The 17,650-nt window shown below is 42.7% G+C and overlaps 2 protein-coding genes across 6 annotated transcripts in view; one reads left to right on the forward strand and one right to left on the reverse strand.

The window, feature by feature from the left end:
* Positions 1–13,353, reverse strand: part of FARS2 (phenylalanyl-tRNA synthetase 2, mitochondrial) — a 402,529-nt gene extending 389,176 nt beyond the window's left edge. For all 5 annotated transcript variants that reach the window (XM_084795449.1, XM_084795446.1, XM_084795443.1 and 2 more), the window contains exon 1: positions 13,086–13,353. The gene's annotated coding sequence lies outside the window, so the exon portion shown is untranslated. The remainder of the gene's footprint in view (positions 1–13,085) is intronic.
* A 155-nt stretch (positions 13,354–13,508) lies between these two features.
* LYRM4 (LYR motif containing 4) overlaps positions 13,509–17,650 on the forward strand; it is a 112,111-nt gene continuing 107,969 nt past the window's right edge. Inside the window, exon 1 of the mRNA XM_084795455.1 lies at positions 13,509–13,971. Coding sequence (XP_084651581.1) covers positions 13,886–13,971 — 86 coding nt within the window. The 5' untranslated portion in view covers positions 13,509–13,885. The remainder of the gene's footprint in view (positions 13,972–17,650) is intronic.

The raw sequence follows: 17,650 nt of genomic DNA on the forward strand, positions 1-17,650 counted from the left end.
ACTGCTCAGCAAGAGAGGGAAAGTTCAAGTAAAGGGCACACTCTGCCTTAGGAGTAGCTTCTCTCTCTAATCAGAAGGGCTCACAAAGTGAAGTTCTCAACACACCCAGCCAAGGCATCTGAGCACTGGAATGCACGCAATGCATTTACATCACCCTCCTGAGTTCAGAGGTTATCAGGGCTGATAAGAAATGACAGGGCAATGAAAACACACAGATGTCTTTGGCGGTATCAGGCAGCTGCTGGAGCTGGCTGACATAATGTCCCTGAATCTTATTTTGAAAGATAGGAATCTTACTACCAAGGATGGCCTGAACCTATCTTCCCTTCTCCATATTTCTGACCCAGGGACAAGAGCCCTGGTATTGAGAAGTTGTATTTTGGATACCTAATGAAAGACCAAGGTAAAAAAAACAGTGAACAAATAAAACCAGAAATGGTCCATCTGTAGGTTAATATAGCTAGGACCTGAAAACTGACAAAGCCTAGACAACTCGAACCTTTCTCCCTCACAGAAACATGAAAGGAGTACACTTGTGAGGGAAGGAAAGGCTTAAACTCAGACACACTGGAGTTCAAATCCCAGCTTCACCATCAACTAGCTATGTAGCACTGGATCATTTAGAAATACTTTCAGCTCCAGTTTTCACATATATAACATAGAACTTAATATATTTTATCAGGGCTTTATCACGATGTAAGTAATAAGGCTCAAAGCTAAGAAAGTGGGTATTCAAAACCGAGAGTGGTGTCCAGCACAGACAAGTTGCTGGCGGTGGAGAAAAGCAAGCTCGAGCCCACTGCTCCATGCACAAAAAGTAATCAGTACATTGTTTTTCAAAATACCACGCTGTAAACAAACTTCACATTGATATCTTTGATGGCAAATTACAGAAACGCTTTGCTTTTGTGTTCCACACCACGGCCAGCCATGCCAAACTGTGAAGCAGACACAAGAGATGAATCAAACATTGAAGAGAAGAGCCTGAGGGGGCTGGAGAGATAGCTCAGAGGTGAAGAGCACTGGCTGCTCTTCCAAAGGGCCAGAGTTCAATTCCCAAAACCACATGGTGGCTCACAACCATCTATACTAAGATCTGGTTCCTTCTTCCGGCAGGCAGGTGCACATGCAGGCAGAACGCTATAAACATAATAAATAATAAATCTTAAACAAAAAAAAACACAAAAAAGCTTAAGAAGCTCAGCCATCCTACCTCCAGGAAGAATGGAATATTTTGCCAAGAAAGAATCCAAACCTAGAACAAACAGTTGACTGTGGCTTCAGAATAAAGCAGCCTTGGGCTCAAGGTCCAGATGAACTCGCAGGAAAGCATGCTTCCCTGCAGACTTCAACTTATTAGACAGCACAGTGCTACTCTCTCCAGAGTTCCCACTAGCAACTGAACATGGGGTGTGAGCAAACAGCATAGGCGGATGCTGAGTAAATCTGAATGTATTTCCACTGCCCTGTCTATGTTTGAGTATCTAATCTACTCTTTGTGAGTCAAATACTTTCAAATTCACAGAGCAAAACTTTAGACGACTAATCAAAAAACACTGGAAAGCCATCTTTCAAAGAAGAGTTTCCCTCTTGAATGTTTACAATTAATTTCCTCTTGCAAAACTAGACAGAGTATAGTAAGCTACTAATGGAGATACGGCTGGTTTAATTTTTACTAAATGCGACCTTCAACTCGTATATAACATTCCTTGTGTGTAAACTGCAAACCTTCTGGGGGAAATAAAGAGAAAGACTAAGAGTACCACAGGCTGGCCTCCACAGTATAGGGGTGCCATCCGCTGAGCAGTACTCAGAGAACACTCAGTGGAGGTACACACAGAGTATTGAGCAGCAAAGAGGACATGGTAAATGAGATGGAGATTTATGTAGAAAATCTTTGTCAAAAACTCTGCAAGTGAGCACCAGTTAGCAGATAAGTGTCACTGACTAACAGAAGAAAAGCTCATTTTCCAACAGATGTATACAGCTGTTTAAACCAATAGGTTAACAGAAGCTTTTATAGGAATGTTGTTTTAGTTCAAATAGAAGAGAAATGGGTTTATAAAAAGGCAACATGAACATCAATGACTTCTTCAACACAAATACTATCTTGTACAAAAAAGGATCCCTTCAAGGAAGTTTGAAGGAGCCCCTGCTACCCTCTTCAAGTGGAAGAATGGAAAATGTATCTGCCCCCTTAACTCTGCTAAGGAGACACTTCACTCGATGGCCTTGGACAGGAGCTGATGTGTGTTCTATGCAGTGAGGTAGACCATGAATGTGCACCCAGATGGTACAGAAAGCAGAAACAAGCTGGCAGCATGTACACATGACTTCTTTGGAGAAGTCTCTGTGGCTGTGAGCAGCGGCCACTGTCTGGCTCATAAGCCACAGAGAGTATGTCAGAGTGCCAGGCCTGAGCAACAGTCTTCCCAGGAAAGTGCACAAGTGAAAGGACACCAAGGACATGTCTTCTGTGAAAGGACGGTAGATGAGCCAGGAGTAAAGAAAGAGGACACAGCAAACCAAAGAGGAATCTATTAATTCAAGGAAAAACAGAGTTGAAAGGACCAAATCCAGTTTCGTTTGTTTTTTGAAAAGCCCAGGAAAATGCCAGTTAAATGCCCTGGAAGGCTAATCTACTCAGCTACCACATAATCAAGCCTGCTCTCGGGAGCATGGGATAAAGCAGGTAATAACTAGAACTGAGATCTGCATTAGTCTAAGGATGGTGGTGAAGCTATTAAAAAAATAGCAATCATGTGATGGTGAATCTTGATTGTCAACTGGATGAGATTTAGAACTACTATGGAAACAAATCACTGGGCACGCCTGTGATGTCCTATCTAGGTTAGGGTAATTGAAAGGCCTTGGATAAGACCTTTAAAGTCTCTGGGCAAGGCCGGGTGTGGTGGCGCACGCCTTTAATCCCAGCACTCGGGAGGCATAGACAGGCGGATCGCTGTGAGTTCGAGGCCAGCCTGGTCTACAAAGTGAGTCCAGGATGGCCAAGGCTACACAGAGAAATCCTGTCTCGAAAAACCAAAAATAAATAAATAAATAAATAAATAAATAAATAAATAAAGTCTCTGGGCAGAGCATGGCAATGGGGAGGATGCAGCCGCTCTCCGGAGAATTAAAGACAAGATATGCCAGTTTAGACACCAATTCATAGTTCTTGAAATTATGGCTTTGCCTTATGAGAGTGGAGACCTGATTTCAGAAGGCCTTTGGACACAAAGCTTTGCAGACTAACAGTGTAACTGTTAAAAATAATTCCAGGATCTAGCCGGGCATGGTGGTACATGCCTTCAATCCCAGCAGAGGCAGGTGGATCTCTGTGAGTTGGAGGCCAGCATGGTCTCAAGGACAGCCAAGGCTACACAGAGAAACCCTGTCTCGAAAAACCAAAAAAGACTGAATGAAAGAAAGGAAAAGAAGAATGCCAGGATCAAACTGCATGACTATGCCTGTGCCTCTAAGACCACGTGCTGAGGTACACATCATTGTACCAACATGAAAGGCACTCACTTTCATTGATGGCAAGTGCTCTTGAGTTAGGAAATGAATAACGTCATCACCCAAATGTTAAGTGAATTACCTAAAACAAAGTCTGCCCAGCTGTGAAATACAAAATCAATTCTAACCCAGTTTTCTTCCTTAATATGACTTTTACAGTGTTTATCACAGAAATGTACAACACTCCCCAGATATGGTAAAACTAATACCAATCTAAGATTATAGCATGCTGAAATAAAGGATGTATTAAAAAGCACCTCCACTGTGAGTCAGAAACAGTGTCAACAATTCATGAGACTGCACTTCCAAAGGCAAACGTGATTGCAGATGCAGGTCTAAGGTGTCCAGCAGCCATCTACCGAAGGCTCGTCTCCATGCTTCTAGCATGACCAGTGAACACAGAGCTGCAGTTTTATTTGCCAGGGACTCTTCCATCCAAATCACTAAACTGTGCTAATATGCCAGCTTGAAGATAACACAAATTTAAGAATAAAGCACCAGAATAAAAAGTAATTAAAATATGCAGTATTCTTCTAAAAGAATTAACATGATGCCTGTCCCATCAGTACACTCAGAAACAATAAGATCTACGCCTGACCAACGAGGACCAGTGAACAAACTCTATGACATGGAGAAATATCGCATGTTTCCCAAAATTATTAGAAAGACAAGAAATGCAGAATCTAAAGACTTGAAGCCTCTTTTCTTTCATTCACCAAATGCTTCCTGAATATCTACAAGACGTTCTGATGCAGTGAACAAAACAGACACTGGCCTCTCCTCATGGAATTCACATACTGATGTGAGAACTCAAATAAGAATGGAAAGGTTCAAAATAATGTTGCTTGTGTGCAGCCTCAACAAAAAACAAAATTAATAAAGCTGTTAAGTTTTTAAGGACAGGACCTGGGCCCATTTGCCTGGTAACAAGAGCTATCTATCACAGGACACTGTCAGAACCACAGCCTTATACAACACTGGGCCTGCAAGGCTTTACATCCAATAATTGTCTGCTCAGCCTTGGCATGACATCAACAATATTATTGATTCTCAAATACCTCTGTAATTAATCTTGTGGCAATATATTATTTTAAATCATCTATCAAACTTTCATTTATCCATAAAATTCTGTGTACCTCTTCAAGTCACCTCTGTTCCTCTCAAAGTCATCTGCCTACCCATCCCCTTTAATATGCTCCTCACACCCAAGGCACAAAGATTCGGCACTGCAAAGCTTCCTGCTTATTAACAATAAATACCACTATTCTAAACAAGTCTCTGTGACACCAATAACTGATCAATATGCAGACATGTAATTTTAAATTATACAGTTAAGGGAAAGAATGAGGTGTTAGAGGACGTACTGAAACCATGAGGGTGTGATTTATATTACAACCAGGGAACAGCTCACTCAAGACATGACATTTAATCTAAGTGATGCTGAATCAAGTGAGACTGTGGGAGACGAATGATTATTCTAGAGAGAGGCTTTTTGTGTACAAACATCTTAAGTGGAAAGGAGCCTAGTCTATGTGTAGTAAATAGCAGATTTCTGTAAAACAACAAATACATGAAAATGCCCTAAAACTTCCAAAGTAGCAGAGGCAACCTCAAAATATGTAGCAGCAAATTCTAAATCAAAACTTGGCAAAGCTAAAGCAAGAACACTCAATTTTATTTTGAGCACTGTTACGGTTTGATCCCCAGCTAGTGGCAATGTTTAGGGCCCTGGGGAATCTTTAAGAGGTGAAGGCAAGCTGGAGGAAGTGGGTGACTTGAGAGGGTGTGGTTGAATTACTATGATTTTTCAGAACCCAGGCAATGGTCCATTAAACTCTGTCAAGTTCATAGCCAACTAACAGTGTGTCAGGATCACCTGATAATTTTCACAGGTGAGCCACATAAGAGTTTAGAGTGATTAGTACATTCAACCACTGATCACGTACTATATGCAATGCTAAATGCAAAGTGGTGCGGGAGAGATGGGAATCTGAGACAGCCTGAGGTGCTGCTGTGTTGCAGAGGGAGACAGGATCGATGATGGTCTATTGTGTAGTGAAAATAATTCATATATATCTCACTGAGGACTGTCCCTGGAACAAACATTTTATTTCCAAACAGCTCTCAAGGGCACAGGACAAGATAATGAGGAAGCATGACAACTGAGCATTTGAGAACTCCTCTCAGCTAGGTTCATAGCGGAAGGGCATCAAATGTCAGCTTGGCTAGGCCTAGCAGCCCCAGGCAAGCTTCTAAATAGCCAATCAAAACTGTTTACTTGGGGGCTTAAAAATGTTGGGATAGGCCGGGCGGTGGTGGTGCACCCCTTTAATCCCAGCACTTGGAAGGCAGAGGCAGGTGGATTGCTGTGAGTTAAAAAGCCAGCCTGGTCTACAAAGTGAGTCTAGGACACACAGAGAGACCCCGTCTCAAAAAACCAATAAATAAATAAATAAAATACTAATATATAAATATATAAATAATATATATAATAATAAAATAACATAATATAAAATAAAATAAAATGTTGGGACAGCCCGCCTGGTAGTGAAGGCCTGTAATCTCAGACAATCTGAAGGCTGAGACAAGATGATCCTATATCCAAGGTCTCTTCCTGCATTATAGAGTAATTTCCAGGCCGGCCTGGGCAACTCAACAGACACCTGGTCTCAAAATAAAAAAATAAAATGCCAAAAAAGCTGGATTGAACTCAATTTAAGCACTTTGAAGAGTGCTACACAAGGCTCTGAGTCAGAACACACACACACACACACACACACACACACACACACACACACACACACACCCAGCTTGTCCTGGTTGGTTTTTTTTTTTTCAACTTCAGAAGCCTGTAGGAAGTCTGTCTGGCATATTCTTGATTAATGACTGGTGTGAAGAGCCTAGCTCACCCCTTGGCAGGTTGTCCAGGAATGTATAAAAAACGTTGTAAGCAGCTAGTAAGCAGCACTCCTGGATCAGTTCCTGCCTTTAGATTCCTGTCTTAAGTTTCTGTCCTGGCTTTCTGGGATGATGGTCTACAATAGACACTTGCTCCCCCTGCAGCTGTTGGCCCTAGTTATTATCACAGCAATGAAAATTTCACTCACACAGGATTGCAAGAGGCTCTGCAAATCCAGCTATGTAAGGCAAAGCCACCTTCACACTCAGCTCTCAGGGCACCCAGAAGCCCATGCAAATGGGATGTGTAAAGCACTTGATGCTGTGGGTGCTCAGGGGAAGGCACTTGTTTTAAATGCCTGGGAGATTAGACACAGATAGTTCTGACTGCCATAGTTTGGATCTGTAATGTCCCCCAGAGGCCAGTGTGCTAAAAGGCTTGGTCCTCAGTAGACACTATTGGGAGGTGACTGAACCACAAAGCGTAGGTTAGTGGGAGGTTTTAGGTCATCAGGATGTTTCTAAAGGGGACCATGGGATACCAAGTCATCTCCATCCTCTCTAGTTTTTATATTCCACCTTGTGCTCACTCACTGTACTAATTTTATGTCAACTTGACACAAGTTAGAGTCACCAAGAGGGGGAGGGGTGTCTCAACTGAGAAAATGCCTCCACAAGATCCTCCTTTAGGCAATCCTCAAGGGCATTTACTTAACTAGTGATTGATGTGGAAGGACCCAGCCCATTGTGAATGGTGCCATTCCTGGGCTGGCAGTCTTGGGTGACCAGCACTCCTCCACAGCCTCTGCTTCAGCTCCTGCCTCCAGGATGCTGCCCTGTTTGACTTCCTGCCCTGGTTTCCTTTAATGATGAGCAGTGATGGGGTGGAAGCATAAGCCAAAAATAAGCCCTTTCCTCCCCAAGTTGCTTTGGTCATGTTGTTTCATCATAGCAACAGTAACCATAAGACACTCACACTATGATATGCCTCCATAGACTTAAAGCAAAGTCATGAAGCAAAATAAACCTTTCCTCTTTTTCATTAGATTGTTTCATATATACTGTTTCAGTGACAGGCAGCTGACACAGGGATGTGTCTCAGAAACTTCAGGAACAGAGTATGCTACATGCTAAGCTTTCTCCCAGAGCACTACTTCTTAACTTACTTTCCTCCAAGAATTATTACAAAGATCATTTTCCCAATAAAGTTATGCTCATTAACTAAGGCTAACTCTGTACTACTGTCTGCTAGTATTACAGTAATTCATTTCACAAAAAGCAGGCAGGTTCATCTTCTTAAATGTTATTAGTTAATTTAAGCTAACAAGTGCACATGCATTAACAAGTTTACCAAGCTAAATTACTTCCATTGTACTCAGCAAATAAATGTTTTGGTTAATACGTTATGAAATATTAAATCACATTCACTATGATGTCAAAGACATCAGGAACTCTATGTATGAACTCTCCGGTTAATCAGAGCCTCCAGTATAATTTCAAAGACATATTATCCTACTGAGAAATCAGTTATTAATATCACAGATCCACAGGCTAAAGGTGTAACTCAGTGGTAGAGCACATACTTGCCTTGAATACCCAGGTGCCAGGGTTTGATCCACAGTAGTAGAAATAATACAGAGAACTAAGTTTCAGGTACACTAAGACCTGAAGGTAGTATTTCTCCAATGACTGACAAATATCAACAAAGTCAGCTCTGCAAATCTCAAGTGTTCTCTGAAAACAACCAACTGACAGGCACAACCGGGAAGTGCTGGGATTAAAGCATGTACCCACTACACCTGAACCTACCCTTTTCTCTACCTGAAACTTGCTCCATACCAGGCTGACCTTGACTTTAGAGATCTCCTTGCCTCTGTCTCTCTGGAGTCTAGCCAGATCACACAGACTTAGAAGGTCTTCAGATGTGATCTCCTGCAAAGCAGCCACATTCTGAATTACAATTCCTCTACAAACACACCTTCCCCAAACATGCAAAGGCCCTCCTGTCTCTATCTCCTGTGTGCTGAATTAGGGTATGCACCACCGCACCTAGCTCAACTAGGACCCTGACCTAAGGGAAGAAGGCATCATAGAAGACAAGTGGAAAACGAGTGTGAAAGTGGGAAGTTTTCAGTTGTAGCTCTTGTTTAAGGTATGGACGCAGGCTTGACACAATTTATGTAGACATCTTTCTGTGATTTAAAATAGCTGAAGATGAGAGTAGGGTTCCTCTGTCAGTCTACAGAAGGGGTTAGCCCCATACCAGCTTTACTTTAGTGGTGTTTATTCTTTTTTACACTAAGTTGTTTTCTTCCCCTGTCTACTAGAGGCATGCGGATCTCTGAGTTCTAGTCAGTTCTGTTCGGGCAGTTCGGTTGAGTCAGTGAGTTGAGAGGCAGCTCAGGGGAGCTGAGTTCATGGCAGTTCAGTTCCTGGAATCCAGAGGCAGTTTTACTAGGAGAGTTTTACAGACAGGTTGAAGAGAGAACAAACAAGACACATGTTTAGAAACAATGAGCCAGAGAATGAAAAGGAGCAAAATAGAACATATTGCTAGAGTTAGTTTGAGGCCAAGCAGAGCAATTCAGTCAGAAGCTTAAAAGAAGCCAGTTTGAATCATCAGCTTGGAGAGGAGTTTGAGCCAGAACAGCTGAGTTGAAAACCAGCCAATCAGAGTTTAGAAACAGCTAGAAAGGGTGAGCTTATTCAGCTGAAAACACTGTAGGCCTAGATTGTTCAGAGGCTAAAAGTTTCAAGGACTAGGCCTAGGTTAGCAGACAGAGGCAGTAAGCCTCCAAGACAGTTACTTCAGGAGAGTAAAAGATACTTTTACACATGTTCAACATAGTGCAATCCAAACCAGCAAGACTACATAGTAAGACTTTGGGCCAGGGGTGGGGGGTTGGGGGTGGGGGCGGGGGCGGGGAAACCGCGGAGAGCACACCAGAACCAAACAAACAACTGAAGAAAATATATTGCAAAGATCTAGCTATGCTTGCAGGTTAAAAAAACATGCTTGCAACTGGCTCAGGAAAGGGGCTGACTTGAAGTTACCATTCAGAAATGAATTTTATTAGGACAAGGAAAGGACACCATGACCAGGCCTTAACAGGAGAGCACTAAAAAGGGACAGCCATCATACCACAGACCTTAAAGGAAAGAAAGGCTTCCCTTTAGAACCTGCCGAGGTACTTCATCAAGCTTAAAGTAAAGGAGAAATAGTCATCACAGACGGGATGATGGGGAGGCCCAGAGAAACACCTTCAGAGAAATCCTGCACGAAGAGGAACTCTGTGGCTTCTGCCATTCCAGAAGGGTGTCTTGTCAAGGACAGCCTAAGTGACAAGGAATATGGAGAAGACAGGTACTAGGAAGGACCAGAAATTAGAGGCTGTGAAGGCACAAAACAACATGGATCCTTAACTCTCAGTCTCAAAGAAAGAGCTGGGGGTGGGCTCACCTGACTCTGCATCCTAAAGGGGCAGGTCCATAGTCTAACAAAACGAAATACAGTAATTCCATGTAAGGTGATTCTACAGTATGAGATTTCTTGATACATCAATGTTGGGTCTAATTGTAAAGACAGCAAATGGCTTTCCATGGCTTACAGTAAGAGAAAATTCTCAAAAAGCAAAAAATATTTACTGACAGGAATTATGGTATTCATAACTACTAAAGGAAATACTTATATTTGGAGGACTAGTGACAGTAGATAGGTACTAATTTGTTAATAATTATTATCTAAAAAAAAAAAACAACTTTGTTCTAGAGTAGAATGACAGAACACATCAGTAAGGTCCAGTCTCAGCTTCTGTACAATCTCTGTAGAACTGTTGCATTTAAAAGAAAAAAAGAAAATCACTGGCCTATAGAGTGAGTTCCAGACAGCCAGGACTACACAGAGAAATCCTGTCAAAGAAGAAGGAGGAGGTGGAGGAGGAGGGGAAAAGAAGGAGAAGGAGAAGGAGGAGGAGGAGGAAGAAAAGAGATAGAAAAAGAGGAAGGGAAGGAAGAAGGGAAGGGGAATGGAGGGAAAGGGAGGGGAGGGAAGAAGAGGAGAGGACAGGAGAGGAGAGGTCAGAAGTGTAGCCAACCTTTGCTACTTTGTGGGTTCTTCTTTCTTCCTTTCTCCACTCTTCTTCCACCCTTTCATCCCCCTAAAACTAGATGCTAGAGGAAAAATGAGAAAGAAAAGTTAAGAGATCTCTGAATAAAGTCGGGGGTCAGCAGGGGGGTGACGTTATCTTTAGACCACCTCCTGCTGACTAGGGACATTGAGCTCCTTGGAGCAAGTTGGATCAGTCAAGACATCTAATCCCTTCTTGTTTCTTCTTTGCACACAAGTACTTCACACACCATCACCAACAGCAGCCAACAACGAGCAACAACAACCAATAACCCACCAACATCCTAGCCAGCTTCTCAGGGGCCCTGGCATTTATACACCCTCTGAAAAAAGCTCAGCATTCCAAATGTAACACAGTCTCAGGAACTATCTGCAACAGTAAAAATCGCACACCTGCCAGAGTAAGAGGCAAATCATAGCCAGCTACTGTGAAGCATTCCCACATCCCCACACCTGAGATTAAAACAAAAACATAACCTTATAATACTTCTGTGTTTTTAAAGAAATCACAATTCTCACTAGAGGAAAAGGGAGGGGGCTGAAAAAGATGAAAGACAGGACAGTGGGGGCGGATCCATGGAATAGCATTAACTAATGTTATTACAACAGTTAATTTAAACAAAGAAAAACAAAATAGCATGAGAATCAGGCAACAAATCCAAAACCAAGCATTGTAAGTCCTTGAATTCTAACAACTGTGTGCTCTGAAAGCATTTACAGAAATCGGAAACAGCACTGAAAATGTCATTGGCAGCAGCATAATCAGCCAGTCACTAGCTTGCAACTTGGTTATTGAACTGGCCATAGGACCTCTGGAATAATGTTTAATTACTATGATTAAATCCTACAACCGATTAGTCTGTTATGTCCATTGGTGGTATCCAGTCCAAATCCTGACAAATTTCACCTAACACTAAGAAGCCATCAGTCTCCTAATTTCAACCACTCCCTGAAGTAACAGGTCTACTACCCAACCTATTTAACTTTGCATATTCTGTAACCTGCATTCGATCACAACAAAGATAAGACATTTATATACATTATTGTACACATTAGTAACTAATTCCTTTGTAATTAGGCATAAACTGCATGCAGTAAGTATCCTAATTTTACTTTCCAGATGAGAGTAAAATACACTAAAAGTGTACCCCCACTCTTTTTTGACAAATAGGAACAATTTAAACATCTTTCCTTCCTTTTTTTTTTTTTTTTTTTTTTTTTTTGGTTTTTTTCGAGACAGGGTTTCTCTGTGTAGCCTTGGCTGTCCTGGACTCGCTTTGTATACCAGGCTGGCCTCGAACTCACAGTGATCTGCCTGCTTCTGCCTCCCGAGTGCTGGGATTAAAGGCGTGCGCCACCACGCCCAGCACACCTTTCCTTCTTATTCTGGTAATTTTGCCCATCTGCAATTTGCAATGTGTAGTTTTTCCTGGTGCCCAATATTCTATATCAATAGTCATCAATAGTTTATTAACCTCAAGAGAGCAGAGCTCTGCTTGCTCCTAACAAGGTGAAAAATCTACCTTATAGTCATCAGCCATTTAAGAAATTACAAAGATAAACTCAAAACATTAACGGGCCTCGTTAAACCTGAGTCAATGACCTGAGAAACAGCAAGGGAGCAATAGTGAGGCAAGTTCTGTTATTGTTTCTTCAAAAAAAAATTAAATTAAAAAATTTAAACCTATTTATATTAAGGCAAAAAAGACAAGGGGCTTAAGAGTATTTTTATAAAAGCACTGTGTCGTCAATATCTTTAAATGCCACTACATCATGACTAGTGGGTGTATTTAAATTCAGGGACAACAGGTTGTAAACACACTGAAGAAATTATGTCGTGCATTAATATTCCTGAAAAATGGAAGCTGCTTCCATAGTTAATACATCGTTTCAAAACTGGATACACCAAAACAGATGACAGCACATGGTAATTTTAGTCTTATCGTTAAAATTACTCTTTGCTGTGTTTGGGGGCGAGGAATATGAAGGGAATGGTTCATTGCATCGTCTTTAATATAAAACAAGATTCCGAGACTAACATTGGTGCTTCCCAGACACCGTAACTAGAATTAGCTAAGTCTTCTAACGGTCCTAACATCAAGGACCAGAACAAGAAACGTAACTACTTCAGGAAGATGGTCCGTAAAAGCTGAATTCTGTGGGGAAAAAAAAAAATTCTTTCTGCCTGGGGTCTGAAGTGATGCATCGGAAATCCCTAACGTCCCAAGGGTTCCCTAATGGATACTGACAGGTTTTATGCACTTCAAAGCTGTGCTTTTTTTTTTAAGAGGTAAAAAAGAACGACATGGTGTCCCATGCCCGTAATGCCAACACTCAGAATCCTGTGGCCATGAACTCAAGGGCAGTCTACACTAAAAGATGAGATCTTGACTCAAAAGAAAAAAAGATAAGAAAAAATAAACAGTAAAAAACCTAGACCCTCAATGAAGATCCCGGAAATGGGAGGAAGTCCCAGCCAAATGCAAAGTGCGGAACAAGCGGCGACCTGACACCTCTCCACTTCAGTCAGGCCAGCACTCACCCAGCGTTCGCCGGGGAAACCGAGACGCGGGCGTTTCGAAGTTCGCAGCGCGGCTACACGCTCGCTCTGCAGCCACTGAGCTTAACCTCCCTGTACTCAGACACCGTGAGCGCTGGGCGCCGCCATCTTGACGGGAAGAGGCCCGGGCCCGAGGTCCCTGCGCCGCTCGCCCAGAGAAAAGCCGGTGCTCCAGGAAGTCGCCAACTAGTCAACTCTTCACCTCTGGGGCTTCTCCCCGAAACCAAAACGACACGCATAAACTCAGACTGCCAACCGGGTCCTGCCAAAACAAAGTCACCCTCGCAGTTACACACAGCGGGACAGGCAGCGCCAAAGACAGCCGCGCAGGTCAGGGGCGGGGCGGAGGCGAGCTTCGTAACCCGGGCAACAAGGCCTTGGGCAGGTGTAGGGGGCGTGGTGTCCGGAGACGCCAGGGTCTCGGCCACGCCCCCGGGCGGTTCGGAAGGGTGCTTGGCTGAGCAGACGGCAAGCCGCGGAGTTCGAGCCTGTGACTGTCCCCTGAGGAGCGTGCCTGGGCCCGGACGGCCTGTCCTCCGGCCGCTGGGGCAGCCTGTGAGGAACGCGGGTGCCTCCCCTTAGCTGCCCGCCGCCCTGCCTGCTCCGCCTCCTCGTGCGCGGGACCCTCCCCAGGCCGCGAGCCAGGCCGAGCCGCTGCTTCAGCTTTCCTGCGTGCTTTTTTGCATCATTTGACATTTGCGTTCAGTTAAGCTTGGGACCTCAACGAAGAAGGACCTGTTTGGTTTTGTTACTGGTTTTTTGTTTGTTTGTTTGCTTCCAACATGGCAGCTTCCAGCCGCGCACAAGTTTTAGATCTGTACCGGGCGATGCTGAGAGAGAGCAAGCATTTCAGCGCCTACAATTACAGGTGACCCGGGGTAGGAGGGCCGGGAATCGGGTACTCAGCTCTGTCTCCAGGGGTCCCGGAGCAGTTGCCCACAGCCTAGGATAGGGACAGACTCCACTGCCCTACAGCGCACGTGTGCAACTGCCCACCCCCAGGTGTGACCCTCAAACTGCGGGAGAGGTGGAGCCAAGGGCTTGCCCTTTGAGTCGAGGGACATCTTCCCTGAACCGACTGACAACCAAGTAGGTGCTTTAGGACCCTCGGTCAGTGTCTTGTTTCAGCGCTACTAAATGATTGACTTAAAGCCAACAAGTGAGAAGTTAGGACAAGCAAGCATGTGACATACATGAGACTTTGCCTTGAGACTACAAGAGTGGAAAGAGTAGGTCCAGACCACGTGGCCACAAAGCTGAAGGCTTGCTCTAGAGACCCCTTTCATTTTCACGGGTGTTTTATTTCGCGGTTCTAAGTACCAGATGCATTCTAATTAGAGGATTGTGTAAAGGGAGTACACGTTCAAGGTAAAAGGAGTTGCTACGCTTTAAAACCTGAGTTGTTGTTACTTTATCCTGCCCTGCGAAACAGAGATCTTCCCAGACAAAAGCATCAATTCTTCCAAAAAGATTTAAAGCTTAAATTTATTTTAAGTTATACATAAACACACAAAACTTTTTACATGTTATGAGGTACCATATGTGTACCTTACTTTCATGCAACAAAACTTACATTTTAAACTCAGCTCATTTTTTCCATGCCTTGCCCATCCCCCTACTGGGGAGTCGAATCCCCCTATATTTGCCTGCAGAGTGGTGGTGGCAGATGCCCTTTTTTTTTTTTTTTTTTTGAGACAGGGTTTCTCTGTGTAGCCTTGGCTGTCCAGGCTGGCCTTGAACTCACAGTGATCCGCCTGCCTCTGCCTCCTGAGTGCTGGGATTAAAGGCATGCACCACCACGCCCGGCTTGGCAGATGCCTTTAATCCCAGCACTTTTGAAGCAGATCTCTTAGTTCAAGGCCAGCATGGACTACAGAGCAAGTTCCAAGACAGCAAGGGATACATAGAGAAACCCTGTTAAAAAAAAAAAAAAAAAAGCCAAAACCAGAACCTCTACCTTCACAGTTTCTGCTTCTTTGAAACTTCTGTAGAGCCTTCAGGGATATTTTGAGATTTGGTGTCTTATTGAACAATTACCTAAATCCTCTGAGGTTGAGCCATACTTCTGAGAACAAGAATCTGATAATCGTCAACTCTTTTTTGTAATGGGTTGCTTATTTACATTTATTTCCCAAGTGTTCCGATTATTTAATAAGCTATTCTTCACTGTTCATCACTTCAGATATTGTCAACATGATGCCCTTAGGTGACTGACTGGCTAGGCTATAGGCTGGATGCCAGGTCCTGTCAAGGGCAGGCTGTTCACAACCTTAGTCCTTGGACAGATACACCAAACCTCTCCAACATTAGTTCATATTTGAGAAACCTGCCGAGGAAATACATTTGTCCTGTCAACTTGAGAGCAGCACATAGGTTGTACCAGTGAGCTCAGACCCACTAAACATATGGCTAAATGAAACATGGTTTTACTTGATGATGTTGGATTTGGAGGGAAAAGGACATAAACACTAAACTTCCTGATGGGAATTTCCACAAATACCCAGTACTAAGTACTTGCTATTGATGGAACACAGGAGATATAAAAGTAAGTACTTGGGGTATTCCTCACAGTCTAGAGGATGTTTTGTCTCAAGAATAAAAGTGGTCTGAATAAACAGAAACTGGGACTAAATGGAGGTTCACCACACTCTAGGGCACCTCTGGGAACAGGTTGCATAAAACACAGGTTGCAGCCCTCCCACAATATGTAACCTTGGAGTTACTCGCCCTCTTAAGATTCAGTTTTCATAATGATAAAAGTAAGTCATTGGACTAGACAGCCTCTTAAGGACCCTTTCATTTCCACTTTTGGTTGTCAGCCTAGCCATTAATGGCTGAAACATCCCCTTTTGATTTCTAAACTTCAAACTGAAAGTGACTGAGGAGCCAGAACACCAATAGTGTCCCAAGTCTATAGCTGTAAACAAGAAAACCTAATAGGAAATGGAAAATGAGCTACAACATAAGCAACTCTACGCTGCTAGGCCCTCACTGAGTAGTCTGTGCCTCACACCAGATCTGTTTGCCATAGGAATCTGCTTGCCACTTTCTCCAATTATCATGTACCCTAAACCTGAGAACCCTGCCAGTATTATGTACCATAAAAATAAAACTTGCTTGGGATAAGCAACTTTTATAGTACCCTATAGAATTCAAAATTAGTTCCTTCCCAATCTGGTATGTTGGTGCATGCCTGTAATCCCAGGACTCTGGGAGGCACAGGCAGGCTGGTCTACAAAAGCGAGTCCAGACCAGCCAAGGCTACACAGAGAAACCCTGTCTTGAAAAACCAAAAAAAGAAATAAAAATAGCCCCTCCCCTGTCTCTTAGGAATGCTGCGAAATGGCCAGTCGTCTGACTGTTGTCTGATCAGTAATCAGAATGCCTGCATTAGGGTCCTGCAACAGGGTCTCCCTTGCTTATTTTAAGAAGCAGAACAAGCGTTGCCATGATCGTGTTAAAACTGTTATTAATTGTGGCATCTTACTATCTGCATTGCTTTGTGGACATTCAGAATTGAAGAGAAATGAAATCATGACTCAAGCTTTTGAATTTGGTTTTACATACTGTTTCCAGTATTATAATTGAGTACTATGAATGAGACAGTCTTGATTATATTTATCATATTTATTTAACATTATTATTAAGCATATTTATATGTTTATATATAGTAAACATATATATGTTTATATCTATAACAACATTATTATTAAACATATATTTAACATTATTATTATTTAAAGCAGCAGTTCTCAACCTGTGGGTGGTGATTCCTTTTGATGTTGGTGTCGTCGTCGTATTATTATTTTTTTTTTAATTTATTTTTACTTTATGTTCATTAGTGATGCCTGCATGTATGTCTGTATGAGCCCATCAGATCCCCTGGAACTGGAGCTACAGATAGACTGAGCTGCTGTGTGGGTGCTGAGAATTGTACTGGGATCCTCTGGAAGAGCAGCCAGTGCTCTTAACCCCTGAGCTATCTTTCCAGCCCCACCTCTTTTGATGTCAAATGACCTTTTCACAGGGGTTGACTAAGACCATCAGAAAACAGAGATATTTACATCAAAATTCATAACAGTAGCAAAATTACAGTTATGAAGTAGCAACAAAAATAACTTTATGTTTTGGAGTCACCACAGCATAAGGATCTATATTACAGTGTTGCAGTACTAGGATGGTTGAGAACCACTGGCCTAGAGGACACAACAACTATATTTCCTCAGCATTTACATTGTATTAGGTATTAGGAGCCATCTTGGAGTGATTAAAGTATGTAGGCAGTTGTACTTATAATACCTATGACATACTGTGCCATTTCATATAAGGAACATAAGTTCAAGTATTGATGGAATTAGGTATGCATGTGTGGAACGTTCTGGAACTGAAGATACAGGAGGATGCCCTTACATGCAAATTAATGACTGTATAATTTTCACTAATAGTGGTAGGCCACCTCTTAGGTTTTTGAAATGTGACATAATCAATGGCCGTTTAAGCAACTCAGTTAATCTCCTGAACCATCTTCTGTACCAAATGTTTGTTTA

This window comes from Acomys minous, assembly GCF_964271855.1.
Source record: "Acomys minous genome assembly, chromosome: 9".
NCBI lineage: Eukaryota > Metazoa > Chordata > Mammalia > Rodentia > Muridae > Acomys > Acomys minous.